The 17,895-nt window shown below is 44.6% G+C and overlaps 2 protein-coding genes across 2 annotated transcripts; one reads left to right on the top strand and one right to left on the bottom strand.

Moving 5' to 3' along the window:
- Window positions 1-4,956: 4,956 nt before the first annotated feature.
- Window positions 4,957-9,529, bottom strand: LOC131989350 (low affinity immunoglobulin gamma Fc region receptor II-like). Its single transcript, XM_059354540.1, has 7 exons — window positions 9,437-9,529; window positions 9,291-9,335; window positions 8,751-9,005; window positions 8,183-8,428; window positions 7,023-7,268; window positions 6,748-6,910; window positions 4,957-5,041 (listed from the first exon to the last, which is right to left on the bottom strand). The coding sequence occupies exons 1-7, from the start codon at window positions 9,465-9,467 to the stop codon at window positions 4,957-4,959; spliced, it is 1,071 nt and encodes a 356-aa protein (XP_059210523.1). The 5' UTR covers window positions 9,468-9,529.
- Window positions 9,530-15,517: 5,988 nt separating this feature from the next.
- Window positions 15,518-17,520, top strand: LOC131989349 (E3 SUMO-protein ligase ZBED1-like). Its single transcript, XM_059354539.1, has 3 exons — window positions 15,518-16,386; window positions 16,646-16,855; window positions 17,058-17,520. Exons 1-3 carry the CDS (start codon window positions 15,518-15,520, stop codon window positions 17,518-17,520), a joined length of 1,542 nt encoding a protein of 513 aa, XP_059210522.1.
- The last annotated feature ends 375 nt before the right edge of the window (window positions 17,521-17,895 follow it).

Genomic DNA, 17,895 nt, shown 5'->3' with positions numbered 1-17,895 from the left:
AAACAGATCTTGATGAGAAGATGTTTTCTAAGTGTGATGGGATGTTCTCTGCTCAGATTACCTTTCACCTGTTTGCATGAGTACATTTTTGTGTAACTGTGAGTTTCCCACAGTGAAGCAGTCCCACCAGCAGCAGCAGCAGAGCCACCATCACTATGGTGAACACCGTCCTCAAGAGGAGGAGGAGATAAATGGAGTGATCCGAGGAGGGACAAGTCTCTCTGTGAAGAGCTGCAAAGACAACAGAACACATCAGTCACAACACAGTGACAGTATTTATATCTGAAGGAATGCTGAACTTTCATTTGGTGATTGTAAACAGTGCAGTGTCTCACCTCTGACAGCCAGCCAGCTCTCTGCTGACTCTCCACCATCAGAGATGCTGCACTTGTAGAGTCCTTCATCAGATTTAGAAACACCCCAGATGGTGAACTCTCCTGTAGAGCTGCTGATGATGAGGAGGCCATCTTTGAACTCAGCTGGGAGGTTGGAAGGAGTCGACTTCTTCCTGCAGCTCAGAGTCACATCGTTTCCTTCTTTCACAGGAAGGACAGGACTCTCCAGGATCACAGAATCTGCTGAAATTTGATGAAATACACTTGCATGCTCACTTTTTGGGAGAAACATGGGACACTTCATCAGTTTAGTCTCTTCTTTAAGACGATCACAAAATGTTTTTTGATTTCAAAAGTCTAAGTCATGTATTTCTAGCAAAGACTTTTTACAAAAACGTACCAGTGACAGTGATGTTGACGCTGCTGCTCCTCTCTCCTCCTTCAGTCTCACACCAGTACTCTCCAGCGTCTCCATGAAAGGCTCTTGGGATCCTGCAGGATAGTACCGGTGTTCTCTGATCACATGATGAAATAAACTGCACAGTATTTCTGAAGATCTGTTGTTGTGGATGACATCAGCTGTATGACCAAATATATCCAAAAACATATTCAAAAACACATCTGATGAGGTAATTTCAATGGTTTGTGGATCAGCACTGATTTTCTCTTCTTTTCATGTATTTTATAAACAACAGATTTAACTCACATTCTTTCAGAAACAAGAGCTGGGAGGCTGGACGTTACATGTCCAGTTCAAAAAGAAGGAACCCATCACCTACACATTTGAGAATTCATTCAGTCTCAAGCCAGGAAAAACCGTCACAGTGAGTCTTTTTCAATTCATGTTGTCCCATTTAAAATTAAGAAAACAGTCAATTATCACTTTGATTATTTATTGTTGTAGTGTTTCCGCTTGTAAGTCTGTGAGCTTTTCTATTTTACAGATGAGCCAGTATCGTGCCATCCCTGCAGCTCGTCAGCTGCTGTGGGAGGACCTGAAGTCCTGGAGTGATAGTAAACTGCTGCAGGTCACTGTGGCATAGTTTGAGCCACCATGAGTTCCCTCAGCAGGTAGGACACAGAGTACAATCACAGTTCAGGTTTACTTTTATTAAAGGCCGTTTACAACCAGATTACAGAGCCGTTCACAGGCGTTATGCGCCCACGCCCCCTCCACATACCTCCACCGCCCGACTAAGGCCGGGGAGCCGTCCGGCCTAACCTACTGCAATAGCAGCTGTCTTATCTACCTGTGGACGCACCTGCCCGCCGCCACAGTGGTACCCCAGATACCGTACCTCCCTCCGTCCAACTGCACACTTCTTCGGGTTGGCCGTGAGCCCCGCCTGCCTCAATGAACCCAGCACTGCAGCCACCTGCTGCACATGCTCAGCCCAGGTGGTGCTATGGATGATTACATCATCCAGGTAGGCGGCAGCATATGCAACATGTGGACGCAGCACGCGGTCCATGAGGCGTTGAAATGTGGCTGGGGCCCTGAACAACCCGAACGGAAGAGTAACAAATTGGTACAAACCGTACGGAGTGGAGAAGGCCGTTTTCTCCTTGGACTCTGGAGATAGGGGAATCTGCCAGTAGCCCTTGGTCAAATCCAGTGTCGTGAAAAAACGAGCAGTGCTCAGGCGATCCAGGAGCTCGTCGACCCGGGGCATTGGATAGGCATCAAACCGTGAAACATCATTCACCCTGCGATAGTCCACACAGAACCGGATGGACCCATCCTTCTTGCTTACAAGAACGATGGGGCTACACCAGGCATTGTTGGACTCTTCTATTACCCCCATCTCCAGCATCGCTTTCAATTCTGCCTGAACCACTTTTCTCTTGTGTTCAGGTAACCGATAGGGCCGTGAACGCACCGTCACGCCCGGGTGAGTCTCAACGTTGTGTTGAATAAGACTTGTGCGTCCTGGCAGGGGGGAGAACACGTCAGCGTAACTCTGTTGCAACCTGGCAATATCTGTTCTCTGGGACAGTGAGAGATGGTTTTCACAAAGGAGCGAGGCAGGATTGGCCGATTTTGGAACCTCAGGCCCCAACTCATCACTCTCTGTAATTGCCGTCACCAGGGAAACAGACTCAGCCTCTCTCCATGCTTTTAGGAGGTTGAGGTGATAAATCTGCGTAGCCCCTCCCCTGTCAGATCGTACAAGCTCATAATCGACATCACCCACTCGTCGTGTGACCACAAAGGGTCCTTGCCACTTGGCGAGTAATTTGGAGGTGGAAGATGGGAGTAATACAAGCACTTTATCTCCCGGTGAAAATTGTCTTAGCTTAGATCCTCTGTTGTACAACCGCTGCTGACGTTCCTGGGCCCGGAGCAAATTCTCACATGATAACCGCCCCAGTGTGTGGAGTTTTGCTCTCAGGTCCAGGACGTATTGCACTTCATTTTCACTGGGGCTTGGACCTTCCTCCCAGCTTTCTTTAACCAGGTCCAAAACCCCACGTGGTTTCCTGCCAAACAGCAGTTCAAAGGGAGAAAATCCCGTGGAGGCCTGGGGTACCTCGCGCACTGCAAACAGCAGAGGATCTAGCCACTTATCCCAATTAGGACTATCATCGTGCACAAACTTACGGATCATGGACTTCAAAGTCTTATTCAGGCGCTCAACGAGGCCATCAGTTTGCGGGTGGTAAACACTGGTTCGAATAGACTTGATGCCCAATAATCCGTATCAGTTCTCTCAGTGTTTGTGACATAAACTGGGTGCCTTGGTCAGTCAGGATCTCTTTCGGGATCCCGACTCGGGAGATAACTTGAAACAGTGCCTGCGCCACACTCTTTGCAGAGATGGTGCGCAGCGGCACTGCCTCTGGATATCGCGTTGCGCAATCCACAAGAACTAACACAAAGCGACATCCCCGTGTGCTCCGGTGAAATGGCCCGATGAGATCCATCCCAATATGTTCAAATGGGATGTCAATCAGTGGTAATGAGCGCAAGGGCGCTCTCGGGACGGCCGGTTGGTTAACCAACTGGCATTCAGGGAAAGGCGCGCACCAGCGGCCCACGTCTGCCCGAATGCCTGGCCAATAGAATTGGGCCATTACACGGTTCAGTATCTTTTCATCGGGTTAAAATGAGCCGCCTGGAAAACCATTTCCCGGCGGCTTTTTGGTACCAACAACTGGGTAATTATGTCATTTGTCTGAGTGTCACTACTCACTCTGTATAATCTGTCCCTGCGCAGTGAGAAGTGGGGATACGTTAACGCTGCATCAGGGCGCACCATGTGACCATCAATTTTCATCACCTGGTCGAAGGCAAAGCGTAGAGTATCATCACGAGACTGCTCGAGTGGAAAATCTTCCATGGAGGCAAACACGGGCACCTGCGGAGCCTCTGGTGGAGGCACCGCCGGCTCCCACTCCCCGTCTGCAGTGTCGGACAACCTCGCGTCACCACTGAGCACAGCGCACATATCCCATGTCCCTGTCGGTCGTGAACACACCCCCACACACTGTCCCACTAATCTGTCAAACCCCGGCCAATCAGTACCCAGAATCAGGGGGTGCGTCAGGCGGGAACTAACCGCAGCCTGCACACTATGCTTTTTTCCCTTAAACTGAATTTCCACTGGTACTACAGGGTATCTGTGGATGTCCCCATGCACAAACCTGATATCCGCCCAGCCCGCCTCCATCAATGCCCCGGGTCAAATCAGATTCTGGTGAACTATGGACTACGTGCAGCCTTAGTCCACCATCGCCTGATGTGTACCACCCTGGATCCTTACCGGAACGCTGTACGTCCCTCCTAGACCGGGGGAGGGTGCTGGAGGTCCGACAACCCTGACCACTTGACCGACCTCCATGAGTGGACACTCTCGGCGGAAGTGTCCGGGTTGTCCACACCTCCAGCACTCCTGCCCTGCCACCTGAGGAACCCTCTGTGGGTCCAGAGCAGCACCCATAGCAGCTGGAGCCTGGGAAGGATAGAAAAGAGAGGGAGGATTAGTGTGCGGGTGAGGAGAGGGTCTAGCGAGTGTGGAGAGCTGGGGACCCGGCACCGGTCTCCTGCGGGGCGCCGGTATGGGACGGATGGGAGAGGCTGGCCGACCCTCATGTGCCCGGCCCCAGGAGAGAACAGCCAAATGGTCCTCCGCCAGGGTTATGGCAGCCGCCAGATCTGCCGGGCGGTGGCAGCGCACCCAGTCCGAGGTGGCCGTTGGGAGCCCCTCCACAAGCTGCTCCAAAACCACGGTCTCCAGCAGTTGTTGCCTGTTGAGCGCTGCCTGGTCCCGGCTCATAGCTGCAACCTCCGCCAGCATCTGCGCCAGCGCGGTCACTGGCATTTGTGGATCCGACATCTCTACCTTCTGAGTCCCTGTTCAGGCGCCAATGTGGCATAGTTTGAGCCACCGTGAGTTCCCTCAGCAGGTAGGACACAGAGTACAATCACAGTTCAGGTTTACTTTTATTAAAGGCCGTTTACAACCAGATTACAGAGCCGTTCACAGGCTTTATGCTGCCGTGCTCTGTCAGCCTGTCTGGTCCAGAGTGTGTGTCCTCCAGTCATCCTTCCTCCCAGGTCTCCCTGTTTTTAAAAGGGAGAGAGTGATTAGCTAATGCTCTGCAGTTGTGTTAATCACTCTCACCCGGCGCTGCTCTCCTGAGCCCTCTCCACACCTCTCTCCTGCAGCTGATGCACCACGCCCCCTCCACAGTCACACTCTTCTCTGAAACCGGAAACATTCAAGATCAACAATATCGGTCATGAAAGAAGACAATAACTAACCTAAATTCATGCTTTTTTTAATGAGCATATTCCTCCTTTCAACTGCATAACTACACAATGAATGAATGAATAAATTAATTAATTAATTGTTGATGCAAAATATAATTCTGGAATGAAAAATATTGAACTGCTATGAAGAAAGGGGGAGGGGTGGAAGTCTGAATCAAACAGTGAACTAATGCATCTCAGGAACTCTTTTCATGAAAAATACAGACTTTTATTTTTAATGCTGATGTTCAGCTCTTTTTCTCTTTTATATTTATTATTTTTATTTCTTCTGCAGTACAACTTTATATAATATAAATAAAAATATGATTTTGCATTTTTAACTAACTGTGTATTATTTGATGCTTTACAAAATAATTTGTCTCACTCAATCTATTTTATAGTTACATAGTTTTCTTCAAATAAACAAATGTGCTGATTGTTTTTCTAGCTTTTTCCTCAGTTCCTTAAATACTAAAAAATTAATCTATTAATCCATTTAATTAAGTTGTGAACATTGATCACCGTTGTGGAATGTTGTGTCAACAAAAGCTGATTATAAATCACAATAAATTTAAATGAATTTTATTTGTAGGAAGAGTGAAATTCATAAATTAGTGTAATCAGGTAAAATAGTCAAGAACTTCACAGCAGCAAAAGTCAAGTTAGAAGTTCGAAAAAGTTTCAGAAATCATGGCTCTGGTTAGTGATCTAAAGATTCATGGTTCATTTTATTGTCACCGTACATCACAGAGTCACAGTGAAATACAGTTGTTGTCCATTTTGCTGCACAAGAAATAAAACAACACAGTCACACTGTAGATAATTTTTTATGTATTTTTTTTTGTATTTTTTTATGTAGAGAATATTATACATTTGCATCAGGAGGAATGTTCTCTGTGGAAATAATATGACTGACATCTTAAAAAGTTTTACATCAGGACAACATCTTCCATCAACTGAGACTACGTTTGAGTTCTAGACATCACCAACTAAAGTCCTTTTACTGCAGAGCCAGTTCAACATCTGCAGGTCAGCTATCCACATGCAAACAGGTGTAAAGTTTAACATGTCCACCAGTCTATTTTATTCTTCAATCATTATAGTGCTATTTTTAAACTGACGGACGGAACAAAATGGTGATTCAGTAACACAGCAGATGGTTGAACTGACTTGGTATCCTGTCAATATATTTACTAATATTCATAACTCAAGACACCAGTTTACAAGCTGTTCTTTCATAGTAAAGGAGGTCCAGCTCTGATAAAAGATGCAGCTCTTTTGGCTCGGCTCATTTAGAAGAACTGGCTTCATTTCGTATCACTCGAACTTTCTTTTTCTATAGACTGTACATACAAACTTTTTCTCACATTGTTTGCGTCTAAAATTATCCCGAGCATCTTTAAGGTCTAAAATAAAACACAGAAAAACATACACTGAAGAAACTGACAGCTCGTCTTTTAAAAACAAAACACAAAGATGATTAACTGCTAACAGTTAGAAACCCAATGTAAACACATCGGGTGAACAGCTTTACATGTAAAGTAGTAAAAAAGCAGTTGCTAAAAAGTTAAAGTTAAGTTTTTTCTCCTGCTCTACCAAACTTAAAGCATGATGGGATGTTCTCTGCTTCATTATCTTGATGACCAAACTACCTTTCACCTGTTTGCATGAGTACATTTCTGTGTAACTGTGAGTTTCCCACAGTGAAGCAGTCCCACCAGCAGCAGCAGCAGAGCCACCATCACTATGGTGAACACCGTCCTCAAGAGGAGGAGAAGATAAATGGAGTGATCCCAGGAGGGACAAGTCTCTCTGTGAAGAGCTGCAAAGACAACAGAACACATCAGTCACAACACAGTGACAGTATTTATATCTGAGGGCGTGCTAAACTTAAATTTGGCTATTTTAATATTGTAAACAGTGCAGTGTCTCACCTCTGACAGCCAGCCAGCTCTCTGCTGACTCTCCACCATCAGAGATGCTGCACTTGTAGAGTCCTTCATCAGATTCAGAAACACTGTAGATGGTGAACTCTCCTGTAGAGCTGCTGCTGATGAGGAGGCCATCTTTGTAGAAATCAGCTGGGAGGTTGGACAGAGTCGACTTCTTCCTGCAGCTCAGAGTCACATTGATTCCTTCTTTCACAGGCAGGACAGGACTCTCCAGGATCAAGGGTTCACCTGGTTAACAAATGTGTAGCAGTAAGACAGTGTAGTACAACAGATTTTTCTCAGTTTGTTGGAGTTTGATGGGAACTTTGATATCGGCTGTCCCATCTTAATCTTATTTATCCTGTTAGGATGGATTTGTTTGTAATTCTGCATAAACTTATACTGAGGAATGTGTGAATTTGAGGAACAAGACTTGTTTCGCCTCTGACCACTGGAGTGAGATAATGACAGGCTGATCACACATGAACACATATATTACGTCTGTTTACAACTTTACCATGTTAGCACAACGTTAAGCAACCTGCAGTTTACCAGAATAACTGGCACCATGTCACCATGACGACTATATAAGAAGTTTCAGTCTCTGTAACCTTTTCATTCATTCTGAAGTCAGAACTGAATCTGACGTCATGTGGATTAAATGTGCATAGAACTGAACCTCTCCTCTTGTTCTCCTCATTCATCAAACCACAACAAAAATGCATCCTATAATCTCCTAAAATGGCTTCATTAATAATAAATATTAAGTTAAGTGTTAGTCTGTTTGGAACATTTGTCATATGTTGATTTGGATTATTCAAGTCACAACTTTTAAGCTATGAAACTGTACAAACCATTGTTGCTTTTGCAGAGCTTCCTGGATGCCTCTTCAGCAGACAGACACGTTCTCACATGGTTTGTGTGGGAGAGGCAGAAATGATCAGGGGAGTCTGAAAAAAACACACAAGACACCCTGAATAACCGCTCTGGTCGCCTTTTAAAAATAGCAAGATAGCAGTCAGTGTCTCTGAGGTTTCTTCACCTTTGCATTGTGAGAATGTGCAACTGTGAACATGTACAGAGAGGTTTGAAACCAGACACCAGCAGATTAAGAATGTAATGTAACTTTAGCCACTTTTATTTTAAACAGTGCAGTGTCTCACCTCTGACAGCCAGCCAGCTCTCTGCTGATTCTCCAACTCCACTGATGCTGCACCTGTAGAGTCCTTCATCAGACTTGGAGATATTTTTAATGGTCGTCTCTGCAGAACTGCTCTTCATGATGAGGCGGCCATCTTTGAAGAAATCAGCTGGGAGGTTGGTAGAAGTCGTCTTGTTTCTGCAGCTCAGAGTCACAGAGTCTCCCTCCATCACAGGGAGGACAGGACTCTCCAGGATCACAGGACCAGCTGAACAATGTTGAAAAACTAAAATTATAGCCAAACTATCTTTTGTAAAAACCTAGAGTTACTCACAATACTAAAAAAAAACCATTTGTTAATGTGATTGTGATCTTGCACGTTTTAAAAAAAGTCCCAAAACAATTTGTACTAATCAGTTAAAACATTGATTGAATAAAATGTCTGTTAATGAAAAATTAACAGTCTAAAACTGATTATCTTGAACTTGTTGACATAAGAATGACAAGTTTTATCAGCTGAAAGTCAAACTGGATGAGAAAACAGCTTTTAAAATGAATCTGTAGTGACTTTAGAAACACAATAAACGTACCAGTGACGGTGATGTTGGCGCTGTAGCTTCTCTCTCCTCCTCCAGTCTCACACCAGTACTCTCCAATATCTGATGGATAGACTCTCTCAATGGTGCTGGAGGATCCTGTGTATGTCTTATCACAATCAGGATCACAAGCTTTAGTTTTCATGACTCTCAGGTTAGTTGAGGCATCAGACCCGACACACTCAAAAGTCACAGAGTCCAACTTAAAGTGTTGCAGTCTGTTGGGAGTGATACGAAGAGAAGCTGCATCTGAAACCAAGACAGAGATGGTCCCAAAAAACATTCAGAACTGAAACAATACGTCTTTTACTGATGAAATACAATCAGCAAAAATACTTTGTGACAGATTAAAGTAGCAAATGTACTCTGGTGTTCACTAGCAACAAGGACATCTGTTTCAAAATAGACCTTCAAAACATTAAGCAAACCTGTAGGAAGCTAAACAACATCACAGAGACTAGAACAGGTTTAAGTTGTCTTTCAGCCTTTAGATGGAAATATTGATGCAAAGGGTTTTCTGTTTCTGTCACGTACCACTTTTCAGAGTATAACTGTTCAGCAGGGTGAATTCAAGCATCACTGGATAAACAATAGAGAAATTGGATATTAGACAAAAATGGTTTGATATAAAGAATCTAAAATGTATATAAATAGAAGAAAACCCGAGAGTGAGTACTCACACAGTCTGAAGCAGAGAGCTGTGGCCTCCATGATGTCTCGCTGCAGACTGAGCCTCAAACTGAAGTACGAGTTGAGTTTGTGGCTGAGAACTTCCTCTTCCTGTGCAGCTTATGAACTGTACCTTCCTCTGTCTCTTATTGTCTTGAAATGCATGACTTGAATTAGATCAGCATATATGATGAAGTTGGTGTACTTGCAAGATACTTGCACTTATAGCAGTTGGATGAATGCACTTATTAAAAGTTTATCCAAAGTTGCTTTGGATCCGACAGATATCAGAATCCATCCCTCTCCTCTTTAGCTGCCGAGACACTCACTCAAAATTCTGCAGTGACACTTTGTTATTGTGGAGGGGGCGTGGCGCATCAGCTGCAGGAGAGAGGTGTGGAGAGGGCTCAGGAGACTGGTGAGAGTGATTGACACACCTGAGTCTTAAAGACAATTTTTTTGGCATTTTTTGCTTTATTGAAAGTGATAGGTAGAAAGGGGGAGACAGAGGGGAGGACATGCGGCAAAGGGACCTCAGGCCGGATTCGAACCCGGTCCGCCGCAGCAAGGACTCAGCCTTAATGGTACGCGCTCTACCAGTAATGGTGGTAAAACCACTTAATGGACGCCCCCATCACTCTCTCCTTTTTAACACAGTAGCGTGCTGGACCTGGGAGAGAGACTGTTGACAACATGGAGACTGGGACACAAATGCCGGCAGCGTGAATCCTGGAGATGCCTGTGAGCAGCTTCATGTAATTTTATGTGTTGTCATTCAATAAAATATACATAGATCATCTCCGCACTCATCAAAGAACCCACGGTGGCATCAGAGAACACCACATTGGTGCCCAACGTGCTTCAGCAGTAAAAAGGAAAAGAGGATGACAGGGTCACAGCAACCAGTGACCACGCTGGCACTGATGTTGGCGGAGGTTAGTGCAATGAGCCTGACCAGGCTGCGCTCAACAGGCAGCAGCTGACGGCACTCCAGTTCTAGGCGGAGAGTCAGGCCGAGCTGCTGGAGGTGATGATGAGGCGGGCAGGGGCAGTGTAATCAGCCCCCTCACGCTCCATAAGATGGCAGCGCATGATGATCCGCAGACTTTTTTGGAGATGTTTGAGGCAACTGCGATGGCGTACAACTGGCCAGAGGAGGAGTGGGCGGTGCGGCTGCTTCCTTTACTGTCAGGGGACACACAAACGGGGGCACTCGGCCTGCCTGGACCCTCCAGAGGCCAATACAGAGAGATCAAGCGAGCAGTCCTTGACCGTTTGGGGTTTTTGTCAGAAGACCAGCACCGCAGGTTCCGGGGGGCCAAGCTGGGACCTGCTGATCGGCCGTTCGTGTTCGCTCAGCAGCTGAAAGACGCGGCGACCAGGTGGCTGGGGAACTCTGCAGGCCAGGGGCGGCTGCTGGAAAAAGATGTCTTGAAGCAGTTCGTGGAGGGGCTCCCAGCCTCCACCTCGGACTGTTCTGGCTGTTCTCTCCTGGGGCCGGGCACATGAGGGTCTGCAAGCCTCTCCAGTCTGCCGGGTTACCCGCCCTCCACACCCGCTAGACCCTCTTCTCGTCCGTGCACTAATCCTGCTTCTTTTTTTTGTCCTCCCCAGGCTCCAGCTGCTACGGGTGCTGCTCTCGACCCACAGAGAGTTCCTCAGGTGGCAGGGCAGGAGTGCTGGAGGAATTCACCTATGGCTAAGCCCCGCCCCCTCCACTCACTCGGACAAACTGTCAACATTCGGTGATTGGCGCTATGGCAGCTGTCACAGTCGGAAAAATTTCACAGGAGGCAATTAATCATTTTTGGAGACAGAAAGATGAGATATCATCAAAGATATATCAAAGTTTATGCTCCAGGCAAATGTTTACAGGTCACAATGTAAACATTATAATCCGCATCTCGTTGCCGTCACCATCTCCGACAACAAGATAGAGGATCAGCATTGTTCATGCACTGCAGGGTAAAAAATATGATTTACTTTAAATTTATTAATGTATTATTATTTACTATTACTTTCAATTTATTAATCAAACTTGACGTGACTTGTAAAATATGCTATGGTAATTGCTACTATCTTGTTTTCATCCGTTAATATAAATTAACAGTAACAAGTTCCATGTCATTGATCTGACACATCATTGGGATTGAATTCATAGGGAACCGGGTTACTGCTCCCATATTATTGGGCTATTCCATTATGTTGACCGGCTGCGGGGGAGAGATCAGCTGTCCTGCACAAGTCGGGCTCAGCAGTGGCATCGGCCGAGAGGCAAGCGGATCATAAGCGGCCAGCCCATCACGGCTGTCATTGTTGCCAAAGCAAAGGCTAAACGTAAAAAGAAGCCGGTCATCTGCTCCCACAACCCAAACAGGTAATCATAGGTTGATGTCATGTACAGTACACAATGGTGGGCAAAGTACTTATTCTGCAGTTAAACAGTCTGTGTTTTATTTTCATGAACTCAGAGAAACAGCATGTTTTCATCTTTGTGATGCATGTACTGTAGAATCCTTTGTCAACCATTACACCATCACCTTTGTTCAGGTAGCTATGAGACATGAGTGTTTTCAGAAACTCAAGGAATTTGCTTTTCTGAACAATTTCCTTGTCAGACAATGATCCAGTAAAAAGAGTAGATGTAAATATGATAGCGCCACGTGGATCACATGCAATCAGTGATTTCAGAATGTTGGTTGACTTGTAGTTTGAGAAACTTTGACTCTGCAGTACTAACGAACTTGGCCTCTCAATCTTTACTTCTGTGCAGTCAAGTATTGCTAGAGTTGTTCCGAAGTTGATCTTATATTTATCTGGCATTTGGGAGATGATGGTGTCTCTATGTGGCCATACAGGTAATTCACCAAGTACATCAAACATGTAATCGACCCATGAGTTGAAAAGAGTGCCTGCGCTTAGTTCTGGTATCTGAAATCTGTAAGCCAGATCCTTTAAGTCAAAATTTTGGCGCAACTTCATGAGAACCAGCAAAAGTTGGTGACGTAGTGGCATTTCATTTATTTCTTGATCAACCCTCTTATATGTTAATGGGACAAAGGTTTGTGGAGCTGTATAAGTATTTGGCACAGCAAACACAGAGCACAAGTTGTTAAACTGATCGTAACTGAAGCCAGTGCAGTACCGGAAATAGTTTGAAATTTTGCTGCGGTGCAGGAGTTCTGGTGTCAGTGTTGTTAGAGTCTGTTTTTTTTTTAAATCTTCAATTTCCGCATCCTTCTGATCCAGCATAGTCCTTAATTTCAGCAGCTCTTGCTCCCCTTCCCCTGAGTGCAGCTCCAGTGGCGGATGCTGGTCCAGATGATCTGGCACTTCCTCTGGCTGCTGTTGCACGGGTGGTTGCTCATCCTCTAGTGGCACTGTAAATATAAATTTATGGTTTAAAATGAATGAAGGAAAACATAAAGATGATCTGGTGCAAGCCAAATGTCACAAACCAACCAACATATCAGTAAAATTATTCAAACTAAGGGCCCATTCACATTTCCGAAATGGAAAAAGGCAGCACACCAGTGCCAATAACCACAACAGAGCACTCCCTCTCATATGTTATTATTAGTTATATTGTAATTTCAGCTGTTTCTGTATTTGTCATAACTTCAACTTCCTTCTCCTGTATCTTCCAGTGTTAAACAAGCCAGCATCATCCCTGCCAGTATCCTGTTCCTGTGCCGACAACATCCCCAGGCCCCTCTCCCCAGACATCTCTCTACCAACACCTACAGTCAATCAGAGTTTCAGTCTTGAAGAAGCAAGGAAAATTCAAGTGGCGACAAAGGCACAGGATGCCTGTGAGAAATGGCACAAAGATCATGAGGGAAGGCTAACAGCCTCTAAATTTGGAGAAATACTGAAAAGAAAAAAAGTTACAGAGGAATTCATTCAGTCGATTTACTACCCCAAACCCTTCACCTCAAAGGCAACGAGCTATGGCACTGCCAGTGAGCCAAAGGCAAAGGAGCTATACCAAGAGACATATCCATGTAGACATGTACACGATGCTGGCCTAATGCTACAGCCAGAGCTGCCGTTTCTTGGTGCTACCCCGGATGCGGACATGACCATAGAAGAAGCTGCCTCAACGATCAAAGACTTCTATGTCATCAACAATGGACAAGACATCAAAATTTCAAAAAGCCACAACTGCTACTATCAAATCCAAGGGCAGCTGCTTTTAAGTGGACTTGATTTCTGTGATTTTGTCCTTTACACAAGAGCAGATCTGTACATTGAGAGAGTTCACAAAGATGTCCTGTTCATCAATTCAATGATTACAAAGCTTCGTGAATTTCATGTAAATAACTTTTGTCCCAAGAAATAGATCTCACCTCCTCTCCTGATTTTTCTGTTCTTTGTGGTCCTTCTGGGAGCTGATTCACACCTGTAAATGAAAAAAAAATAACATCATTAGGGCTGCAAGAAACATTTATTTTCATTATCAATGTGTTTTGGTTATTTTATGGATTAATCGATATTAAGTGGATTAATAATATGTCATAAAATGTTTCAACGTGTTTCTCAAAACCCAATGTTTTCTGCTATTAAAGCTGCTGGGATTTTTTCAACAGTTTGCAGATCCTTTTTCTGATTTTTGCCTTCAGCTTGATATTATGTCATCAATGCTCAAGTGTGACTTGAACCTGTGTGTGTTCATGTATGTGTGCACCCAACACACATTTGAGGTACCTCTTTTTTGGAGATGGACGACACCTCTTTCCTACAGTATATCCAGTCCTTGTAGCTTGATGAGGATGGGGAAACTCAGTGCTGGGCCCTCCATTGACAAAATGCTTAAACAAAAAATATAGCATTTTATTAGGAGTTATTACTCACACTAAACCGGCACAAATCAATGACCTTTTGAACATCCTGACCTCTTGTCTATTGACACTGTATGTATGTAAATAGTTTGAATATTTAGTTATGTTGAAGAGTAGTGTAAAAGATTACATGTTTTTCTAAAAAGTATATCACAAAGCTCCCCTGTTGTATTGACAGAAAGTTGCATACGTCTTTTTAGCCTTTTTATCATCTTTACCAAGAGTACCTCTCCATTAGTTTGGTGCTACAGTATTTACATGAATCATTCAGCATAACATTGCTAACATTTGTTATCTCGGTTATTCACAGATAAATTAATGAAGCTAAGCTCCGAAAGTTAACGTTAGTATAACTAGAGCCCTTTGGACAACAGCTAACAATCATGTAGGATTGCAAAAGTACAGAAACTAGCACATAACAGGCCAATGAACTCCCAGCAAACAAAGTGACATGATGTACAACGCAGCTAGAAGCTAACGTTAGAAAGGGTTAGCCTAACGTTAGGCTAACATTAGAAAGGGTCAGCCTAACGTTTTCTAACGTTAAACTAACGTTAGAAAGGGTTAGCCTAACGTTTTCTAACGTTAGAAAGGGTTAGCCTAACGTTTTCTAACGTTAGCTAACGTTAGGCTAACGTTAGTGATGTTAAAGATAACTTTAACCTCTCTAACATCTAAACATCTTTAGCAGAGTGACAATATGTTGCCTCAAATACGTTGTTGACTTACCTTAGAACAGATGTAGACATCCTTGTTAATTTTATCCGTTAAAATGGTGTTGTGGTCTACCGCATAACTTGATCCAGAGCAGACACTTATCTGGGTTGAGATGTGGCTTAGGAAATGGTAGAAAATACACCCCGTCGCCCAGCCTCTCGGGATACCTTGTGTCAGAGTTGCAGGTACCCCATGCACACCGTTTGACCATTTTAAACTTAAAATATCAAGAAAAAACACATAAAAACGACTGAAAACGGACTAACTCCAATGCATTTCAATGGATGTGGAAGCAGAGAATGTCCGAGTGTATTGAGTTAGCTATGCGCACTGTGATTGGCTCATCGCCTTTGGGGGTGTGGCTTAGCCATAGGTCAATTGCCAAATGGTTCCATTGACAAGACCAAAGTGATCTGTGTCTTTTGTAAGTGCGAACTGAGCTATCATTGTAGCACCTCCAGTCTGAAATACCACTTGATGGCAAAGCACACCGCTGATGCGAATTCTCCGCCTCCTCGTCATAGCCAGGCGAGAATGGACGACTTCAGACAGAAGCACTTGGATACCGCAACTAAGAACAAACTTACTGCAGCCATAGCTAAATGGGTGGCTACTGCATGTAGGCCTGTTAACGTTGTGGAGGACGAGGGTCTAGTTGACATCATTCGCATAGCATCCAACGACTGGACCTATGAATTGCCTTCGAGAGCCACCATTACAAGCCACGTACAGAAATTGCATGAAGCGGAGAAGGGTAAGGTACAGCAGGCGTTGGAGAAAACAAAAGCAGTCACGCTCACTGGTGATTACTGGACGTCCCTCAGTAATCACAACTACCTTGGGGTCACAGCCCATTTCTTTGATCCAGAGTGGAAACTTGAGCCATATGCTTTAACTGTTATGAAGACAGAAGAGAGGCACTGCGCTGATGCGGTTGCAGAGCACTTTATGAAAGTAGCAAGAGAGTGGGACATCGAACACAAAGTTGTCTCACTGACAACAGATAGTGCACGTAATATGATTGCAGCGGCCAGGCAGCTCCCCTTTGAGCATATGCCGTGCATCGCACACAGTGTGCACCGAGCTGTCACGGTTTCGCTAACCAACAGCCCGTTTGACAACGCATTGGCAAAATGCAGAAAAGTTGTTGGACATTTTAAGCATAGCGCGGCAAACCAAGCAGAGCTCGAGCAGCAACAAGTCGCACATCATCAGAAGAAAGAGTCACTCGCACAGGAAGTCTCCACCAGGTGGAATAGTACCCTGGAAATGATCAAGCGTGTTCAGTGGAATGCTGAACCTCTGAGAGATGCACTGGCCCTGCGCGCAACCAACGTCGTCATGCCAACTGCTGCTGAGCTGGAGAAACTGAAGAAGCTCGAGGCTGTGCTGGATCACTGCAGGTAATTATTGTGTATCTGTGTCGTGTGTATATCTGTTTGTTTAATAATCAAACTAGGTCTGTGTCAGAACAGTAATGTTAATGTTTGGGTGTGTGTTTATGTGCGTGCGGGTTGGCTATGGATAATGCATGTATGAAAGATTGGTGTGTGTGTGTGTGTGTGAGTCTGGTGAGTGAGTCAGTGAATGAGTGAGAGAACTCTGTGAATTACAGTAGCCTTTACTAGTTCCCAGCTAAAATGCTTCTCTATATGATTGCAGGTATGTGTCTGAACTTCTGGGAGGAGAGAAGTTTGTGTCTTGCTCAGCGGTGCTGCCAGCGTTGTGTCATCTGTCACGAGTGATGGAGGTCACTGAGGACGACCCAGCTTACATGATTAAGTTCAAGGGAATCTTCGCAGCAGACATGGAGGGTCGTAAAGAGAAGACCAACACCACATGGCTGAGAGTTGCGACAGCACTTGACCCAAGGTCAGATTGCCATGCTTCATTTTTACACTCATCCTCATTCTCAGCATTGTGTTTCTCTCAGTGTGTTTGTTTTGTTAGGTTGCTTGCCTTTTTACTTTGTATTTTTGAATTTAGCACGGTAGATAGAGATAGGGGTATTGTCACAATTTTGTTATACCTGCACCTGTACTTGTGTTAAAGTTGCATTTCATTTAATTTCAAGGTTTAAGGACCTCAAGTGTCTGAGCAAACCTGACAGGACTGAGGTGTGGGGTACAATCCGTGCCTTGCTCCAGGAGATGGAGAGGCCTGCACAGCCGGATAACCAAGTCACGCCTGAGCCTCCTACGAAGAAACCAACTCTCATGCTTGCACATGAGTCTTCATCTGATGAAGAGGAGGACAGTATTGAGCAATGTCTGGAGGGCTACAAGGCAGAGCCTCTTACTGGCATGGATGACTGTCCCCAGGAATGGTGGTCTGCACATGAAGGGGCACACAGTGAAATGGCCCGCCTTGCACGCAAGTACTTAGCAGCACCGGCAACATCAGTACCTTCTGAAAGGTTGTTTTCAGTGTCTGGACATGTTGTACAAAAGAAGCGAGCTTCCCTGTTGTCTGAAAATGTCAACAGGCTTGTCTGTTTGAGTAACTGGCTCAAAGCAAAGAGCAGTAGGCTAGGCTAACCTTTTACTGTTACTGTTGATTGGGTTGATGAGCCTCTGGTGAATAAAGAGCAGTAGCCTGACTGCTATGTTCAAAGCAAACTTGAAAGTATTAAGCCATGGTTTAGTTTACCTGACGTGCACTTTATAATTTTATTTTGTATTTCCCTAGTTTAACTGCACTATAGGCTGAGTCCTAATTTACCTGACGTGCACTGTATAATTTTATTTTGTATCGCCCTGTTTACCAATGTTGTTTTTCAATAAAAAAAACATTTGCATAAAGCAAGCCAATCCACTTCTGTTGATAAGAGCATTAAAATGAGAAAAAAATAATGGGACGAAAAAAAAATCAAGGGAAATTTAGAATAGATAAAAATGTGCGATTAATTGTGA

This window comes from Centropristis striata, chromosome 17, assembly GCF_030273125.1.
Source record: "Centropristis striata isolate RG_2023a ecotype Rhode Island chromosome 17, C.striata_1.0, whole genome shotgun sequence".
NCBI classification, from domain to species: Eukaryota; Metazoa; Chordata; class Actinopteri; order Perciformes; family Serranidae; genus Centropristis; species Centropristis striata.
The sequence above is the reverse complement of the archived record's forward strand: the minus strand, read 5'-3'. Positions and strand labels throughout refer to the sequence as shown.

Coding starts and splice junctions, on each gene's coding strand:
- LOC131989350 (XM_059354540.1), bottom strand. CDS start 9,467: ATGGAGGCCACAGCTCTCTGCTTCAGACTGT. Junction 9,336..9,436: donor AGCTCTCTGCTTCAGACTGT/GTGAGTACTCAC, acceptor TTGTTTATCCAG/TGATGCTTGAATTCACCCTG. Junction 6,911..7,022: donor GAGCTGGCTGGCTGTCAGAG/GTGAGACACTGC, acceptor TTGTCTTTGCAG/CTCTTCACAGAGAGACTTGT.
- LOC131989349 (XM_059354539.1), top strand. CDS start 15,518: ATGGACGACTTCAGACAGAAGCACTTGGATACCGCAACTAAGAACAAA. Junction 16,387..16,645: donor GCTGTGCTGGATCACTGCAG/GTAATTATTGTG, acceptor ATATGATTGCAG/GTATGTGTCTGAACTTCTGG. Junction 16,856..17,057: donor GCGACAGCACTTGACCCAAG/GTCAGATTGCCA, acceptor TTTAATTTCAAG/GTTTAAGGACCTCAAGTGTC.